Source organism: Oncorhynchus gorbuscha, linkage group LG24, assembly GCF_021184085.1.
Source record: "Oncorhynchus gorbuscha isolate QuinsamMale2020 ecotype Even-year linkage group LG24, OgorEven_v1.0, whole genome shotgun sequence".
In the NCBI taxonomy this organism is placed as follows: domain Eukaryota; kingdom Metazoa; phylum Chordata; class Actinopteri; order Salmoniformes; family Salmonidae; genus Oncorhynchus; species Oncorhynchus gorbuscha.
Genome location: NC_060196.1, coordinates 12622518 through 12630017, shown reverse-complemented (window position 1 = coordinate 12630017; position 7500 = coordinate 12622518). Strand labels below are relative to the sequence as shown.

Below are 7500 nucleotides of genomic sequence, written 5' to 3'. Positions count from 1 at the left end.
GTGGTGTAGTATCTTCCTCCATTCATCATGACCATCTTGTTTATCTTCTCAAGCAGCTCAGTGACCTGGGAGCGGTTCTTCTTATCTCTGTTGTTGAAGTCATGATACCGCCCACCGCATTTGGCAATGACATCCTGAAGATCTGAAGAGGCACGCAAAAAGTCTTCAATGGTTTGTTCTTCAAGCTGGTCTGCATTTGTGAAGAGAACCATGATGTATCTTGCTGCATCTTTTCCAAAGAATGTCTGAATCATCTCCACTGCGTCTTTCTCTTCCTGTGTGAATCTAACCAACGCAATCACTACAAGGAACACATGGGGCCCAGGAGCAGAGAAGGAGATGCACTTAGCAATCTTCTTCAGGGTCTCCTCTTGTGATAAGTTAGTGTCAAACAAGCCTGGAGTGTCAACAATAGCCACTTCTCTCCCATCCACCTCCCCTCTTGCCTTGTCACACTCTTTTGTCAGAGAAACAGGGGAAAGTTTAGACTCAAACATTTTTTTCCCCAGGATGGTGTTTGCTGTTGCACTCTTCCCAACTCCAGTCTTCCCAACCAGAACAATCCTCAGTGCCTCATTTGGTTTTTTCTGCACTGTTGGATGACAGAGAGAGGCATTGTTGTTACTTTTCTTCTTGACATCAGAGTCAAACATGTTTGGTCTGTAGAACCTTGAACTGTGTAAATGTAAATGCAACTGCAACACGACATGACAATAATCCTGTGCATTCTACAATGAAATATAAAATATCACAAACAATTAATCTATCAAAACTGACTAAGCGTTATTGTGGTGTGCGGTATTAACACGCCATTAGACATATGCACAAACAGGTGGTGCAGTACTGAATATGAGTTGGTGGTGCTGTTTGTCTCCCCCGCGCACCGCAGATATCAATTCTGCTTCAAACGAGTGGGAGAAGCTGTCTGTACAACATAATTCATAGCAACGGTGCACACACATGCAGAGAAGCACAAGAGGAGGGGGTGTGGCGGCAGAGGGGGCGAAAACGCTACATCGTGGACCGTATCTGTGTGATGGCATCGACAAAAGCGTAATCTACAGTGGCGACAATTCAAGGGGATTCAGAGATTCTCACTGAAAAATAGTTGGCAACACTGGCTGCTACTGTATGTCTGTTACACTATGCTCAAATGTATTAATAAAGCAATCAGTTTATAAATAGCTACTCCCTCACTTCATCCAAGGCATAAAGAGTTCCATGGGATATTACAGTTATGGTTGAATCTGTAGCTCAGTTGGTAGAGCATGGTGCTTGTAACGCCAGGGTATGGGTTCGATCCCCGGGACCACCCATACGTAGAATGTATGCACACATGACTGTAAGTCGCTTTGGATAAAAGCGTCTGCTAAATGGCATATATTATTATTATTAAAAAGATTGTTATTAAAAAGCAAAGCAATGACAGCATTTCATGCGTAGTTGATTTTTGAAGAATACGAAAAACAAATACTAGAAATGAGTTTCCATATGTCGTATTACCATGTAGGTATGTTACTCACCACCAGCCATATTTGGGTCTTGTCGAGTCGATCCGTCATGTCCTGTGAGAGAGAATGGATTGGTCCAGATAACAGAACAACTGCTTTCATAGTATCACTCATGCGGTCCGCCCCATAGACACACCCACAGTAACGGTATGCTCTAGGCAACTGCTCATTTTCGAAAGATGTTTCCACAACAGTGGCGGTCCAAACACTTAAAAGACACACCCAATCCCCTCAGCCCTCAAATGACTGCAGTTTAAAAACTATTTTATTTGTTTGTAAGGGTCACTCTTTGATTGTAAGTCACATGATGAGTTTGTGGTTCAATAACTTAAAAGGCACACCCTCGTCCACTTACTGCTGCATTATCTTGAATTGTTGAAGTTGGTTCCAAAATCTTTAGATTTTGAGCTTCTCAGGGGCTTGCTGTCCTTGTCGAGAGAATACTGCGCTGCGCGTGAATGGTGCATTGGGGAAATAATGACGTTTGAGTTTTGTCTTAGGTACAGATATCTTTTCTATTTATTCACAAAACATGTTTATAATTATTTATACCCAACAAGCGGCACCATATATGGTAAATATATTGACTAATACAATCATAATAAAAATTATACTTCAGGCCAACGCAACAAACACCTACCAATCGCTGAAGTTGGATACTAATATCTCCCTCACTAACTCTAAGCATCAGCTATCTGAGCAGCTTACCGATCGCTGCAGCTGTACACAGCCCATCTGTAAATTGTCCATCCAACTACCTCATCCATCATATTGTTTTTATTTACTTTTTTGGGCTCTTTTGCACAACAGTATTTTTACTTTCACATCATCATCTGCACATCTATCACTCCAGTGTTAATTTGCTAAATTGTAATTACTTGTCAAATAAATCAAATAAAAAAAACACTAAAATCACCTTTATACTCATGAAACATAGTGAAGCTGGATGTGGGAATAAAATAAATGTTTTAAATAAATGTTAAGAAATCCTACTGGGGGTTTTAACACAGATGTTTAAAATAAAACGTGTGGCTCAACAATGTAGCCTCTGTATCTCGCACCACCAGACACTTCCTCCCCAAGTGCACAGTTAAGGAAGGTGGCTACCCAAAAACAAATGCAAACTGATTTACAAGAAATCACACGATACAAAAAAATGGTTCCCCAATTTCAACAGTGCACAGGAAACATGAACGTATCACTTACATTTGTTATAAATCTATTGATTTGATCTAAATCCAGTTCTGCTACTCACAACATGAACATGTATTTTAAAAAATGTAAAGTTAGAAAATCAATGTATGTAGGCTGGCAAACAGTGAGTCTTACATTTAGAGTGTTGGAATAGACTACGAAAACACATATGAAGTCCAGTACAAGCCTACCAGAACTATTTCTGAATCCAATTGGACTTTTGATATTCTTTAGGAAATTCAATGTATATTCAAGAACTAAGTTGCCTTGTCCTCATTCCTGTTCTTTCAACAAAATGGAGCTAGTTTACATTCATTTCTGGGGTTGGGGCTGGGTAAGCTGATCTAAGTGACAACTTCGGCCTAAAGAGAGTAGTGCCTCTGTGTGGATGGACTGGGAACTTCAGCTACAAACCATAAGAGCATTTACTGCTTGATCTTTGTTTTGTGAATCGCTTTGGTGCAATTTTCACAAGTAGCATATGTGGTATATTTTCACAATGCTTAATACAAATCTCAAAACAGATAATCAAAATGGCAGTTTCAAACTCGAAGCACATTTTTGAATTGATTAAGGCTGCTTTTACAAAGGCAGGCCAATTCTGACATTTTATTCCACTAATTGTTCTTTTGACCAATCACACCAAATATTCTCACATCAGATCTTTTTCAGAGATGATATGATTGGTCAAACGACCAATTACTGAACAAAATATCTTAATTGGGCTGCCTGTGTAAACGCAGCCAATGTACAACACAATCACAAAGTAACTTTTCACCTAACTTAATCATTGTTTTATCTAGAAATACATGTTGTTTCGCATTGCAATGCATAAACTTCTTTTCAAAATGAAATGATCATCTTACTTTCTCTTCTCATTTGTTAAAATACATTTCACCATTACTTAATCCGGCTGCTCTTAATTGATAATAACAACTGGTTTGGGTACTACATATTTTGAGAACTACATAATGAAAATGTATGCTTATAAAGTATAAACATATAATGTATGATACAGTGTCTTCAGAAAGTATTAATACCCCTTGATTTATCACACATTTTGTTGTGTTACAGCCTGAATTCAAAATGGATTACATATTTTTTTTACTAACATATTCCACATGGCACAGCATATTTTCTTCAATCAAAACAAACCTGTCTAGGACCATGCCCCAGGACTACCTGACATGATGACTCCTTGCTGTCCCCAGTCCACCTGGCCATGCTGCTGCTCCAGTTTCAACTGTTCTGCCTTATTATTATTGGACCATGCTGGTCATTTATGAACATTTGAACATCTTGGCCATGTTCTGTTATAATCTCCACCCGGCACAGCCAGAAGAGGACTGGCCACCCCACATAGCCTGGTTCCTCTCTAGGTTTCTTCCTAGGTTTTGGCCTTTCTAGGGAGTTTTTCCTAGCCACCGTGCATCTACACCTGCATTGCTTGCTGTTTGGGGTTTTAGGCTGGGTTTCTGTACAGCACTTTGAGATATCGGATGATGTACGAAGGGCTACATAAATATATTTGATTTGATTTGATTTCCTGGAAGGGTGAGCTTTCAGGAATGGGGTCAAATAAAATATGCTAGAAGCGATACAAACAAGGATCTATTTCCCAGAAACGAATAGTGTATATCATTGGTAACTGACGTTATCATGGTCCAATGATAGGTGTTCCATTCTGTGGACTGAGAATAACAATACTTTGCACAACACACACATTTAGAATATTTTAGAGTTGTAAAAATGACATGTCATTTACCAAAGTTAGTGTAATTGTCTGTAGTTCTTGAAATTAGAGAAAATAAAAGGTAATCTAGAGAAAATATTGTAATTTATACATGAAAAACATTTGACCGTAGATCATTTTGTTTTATAATGGGTACATGTTCAGTACACATCCCTGCATTCTCTATTATAAAGTAGGCTGAAGTCACGTCTTTGGGGTCACGTAGGTCAATTTGTTGCTCTCTTTGCCTTTATACAGCTATTTGACCTACTGTAAACTCCCCCGGTTATCAGTGTCAGGGATTACTAACTCTGGAAATGTCTTTGGTCTGTACAGAGTTAGGTAAATCAGCTCTTTACCCCTTACATGGGGAATCATCTCCAAGTTGCTCTAAACATAGCTGTTTTTGGTGTCTCTAGGTTCACCTCTAGACTGTTGAATGAGGCCTGTTACAGTTTACTTACAAAACCTTTTAAAAAGCGTTTGTGAAACCGTTCAGTCCTGGATGTAAGTAAAACATATTTAACCAGTATGTTACAGAAGACTACTGTTGTACATTGAATAGCCATTCATCCCTGTTACACCATGATGTGATGGTTCTCTATGTCTGTACATGTTTATAATCTGCATTGTGTGAGTAATGGTTTTCATGAAGTTATTAACCCCCTAAACCGGAATATGTAATTATCTTTATGATCTTTCTTACCACTTTTACTTTGGGTTCTACATTTTTACATTTACATTTAAGTCATTTAGCAGACGCTCTTATCCAGAGCGACTTACAAATTGGTGCATTCACCTTATGACATCCAGTGGAACAACCACTTTACAATAGTGCATCTAAATATTTTAAGGGGGGGGGGGGGGTGAGAAGGATTACTTTATCCTATCCTAGGTATTCCTTAAAGAGGTGAGGTTTCAGGTGTCTCCGGAAGGTGGTGATTGACTCCGCTGTCCTGGCGTCGTGAGGGAGTTTGTTCCACCATTGGGGAGCCAGAGCAGTGAACAGTTTTGACTGAGCTGAGCGGGAACTGTACTTCCTCAGTGGTAGGGAGGCGAGCAGGCCAGAGGTGGATGAACGCAGTGCCCTTATTTGGGTGTAGGGCCTGATCAGAGCCTGGAGGTACTGAGGTGCCGTTCCCCTCACAGCTCCGTAGGCAAGCACCATGGTCTTGTAGCGGATGCGAGCTTCAACTGGAAGCCAGTGGAGAGAGCGGAGGAGCGGGGTGATGTGAGAGAACTTGGGAAGGTTGAACACTAGACGGGCTGCGGCGTTCTGGATGAGTTGTAGGGGTTTAATGGCACAGGCAGGGAGCCCAGCCAACAGCGAGTTGCAGTAATCCAGACGGGAGATGACAAGTGCCTTGATTAGGACCTGCGCCGCTTCCTGTGTGAGGCAGGGTCGTACTCTGCGGATGTTGTAGAGCATGAACCTACAGGAACGGGCCACCGCCTTGATGTTAATTGAGAACGACAGTTTGTTGTCCAGGATCACGCCAAGGTTCTTAGCGCTCTGGGAGGAGGACACAATGGAGTTGTCAACCGTGATGGCGAGATCATGGAATGGGCAGTCCTTCCCCGGGAGGAAGAGCAGCTCCGTCTTGCCGAAGTTCAGCTTGAGGTGGTGATCCGTCATCCACACTATGTCTGCCAGACATGCAGAGATGCGATTCGCCACCTGGTCATCAGAAGGGGGAAAGGAGAAGATTAATTGTGTGTCGTCTGCATAGCAATGATAGGAGAGACCATGTGAGGTTATGACAGAGCCAAGTGATTTGGTGTATAGCGAGAATAGGAGAGGGCCTAGAACAGAGCCCTGGGGGACACCAGTGGTGAGAGCGCGTGGTGAGGAGACAGATTCTCGCCACGCCACCTGGTAGGAGCGACCTGTCAGGTAGGACGCAATCCAAGCGTGGGCCGCGCCGGAGATGCCCAACTCGGAGAGGCTGGAGAGTTCTAATCTCCCTCTTTCAAAATCCCCACTGTGAACAAATCTCTAACATTCATGATCCTTCCCATATATTTTAACCCTAAACCTCCCACAGTAACTATTGTCTATTGTTCGTCTCAGTGACCTTACTGACAATATCAAAGTTTTTATACATAGCTAAATACATTGGAGACAGTTTTCATGTCTTTCATTATGCAAACATTTGTTTATTAGATTATATTTATCATTAAGAATACTGTTGTTTTAATTCTATATGGGTCCTGCTTTGCTTTGGTCCCGTGTTCTCTTATGAGTGAATGATTTTTAATTACAATATAGCAATTATGTTCTCGGCTCAATTACTTAGAAGGGTTTGTGGTCCCATCCCTCCCGTGTGTTCCCCAGGTCCATAGTTGGGTGCCCATATACATTCAGGATGTAAGGCTTACTAGTTATGTCAAATGTTAGGAAGACCTGTGGGTTGTAACAAAAACAAAACATAAAAATGACATTTGACCCCATCTTTTCACATACTTTTAATTTGGGTCTTTTTAATTTCGCCTGTTGTTTGTCTTCAGCCACTTGGAGGCTTGGTGCATGTACAAAGAAAGAGAATACAATTCAACCATTGATGTATGGTAACTAAAATAATGACAGTGCATGTAGTCCTACTAGGGTTTTCATTGTTTTCTTGTCAGAGTTTTCTGGATTTGCATATGCCTGTGTATTATATGACGTTGTGATAGGGAAGAGGATCTGATCACGCCTATTGGTAATTCTTGATCAATATTCTTGATCAATTATTGATCCCCAAAAAGACATACACCTGTTATGGGTTAATTCCACATCTGGTTGGATTACTTGGTAGTGTATTAGCATGGTATGAGACAAGATAAATAATACATTTTAAGTAAAGTATAAATAAATAGTATTATTCTAAATTGAGAGACGCATAAAAAAAAAAAAGTGTTATCACATCAACATCAAAATCTTTCAGAATCCACCTGTTTTCAGTATAGATTTACACGTATTCAGGTTATATTAGAAATTTGTATGCGTTTTGTCTTCGTGATTGTTCTTTAGGAAACTCGACAGCGTGTTAGCCCGAGAAACATTATTCAGATAGTTGTTTT

At 40.6% G+C, this 7500-nt stretch overlaps 1 protein-coding gene across 3 annotated transcripts in view; it reads right to left on the bottom strand.

The window, feature by feature from the left end:
* LOC124012660 (GTPase IMAP family member 7-like) overlaps positions 1-7500 on the bottom strand; it is a 10440-nt gene that overhangs the window by 783 nt on the left and 2157 nt on the right. For 2 of the 3 annotated variants that reach the window (XM_046326519.1, XM_046326520.1), the window contains exons 3-4: positions 1524-1565; positions 1-592 (exon numbers count right to left, since the gene is read on the bottom strand). The exon at positions 1-592 is cut by the window's left edge and continues 783 nt beyond it. In XM_046326519.1, the coding sequence (XP_046182475.1) occupies positions 1-592; positions 1524-1533 (602 nt within the window). In that variant the 5' untranslated portion in view covers positions 1534-1565. Of the gene's footprint in view, positions 593-1523; positions 1566-2840; positions 2985-7500 lie in introns of those variants that run through there. The other variant, XM_046326521.1, reaches the window with a different exon arrangement.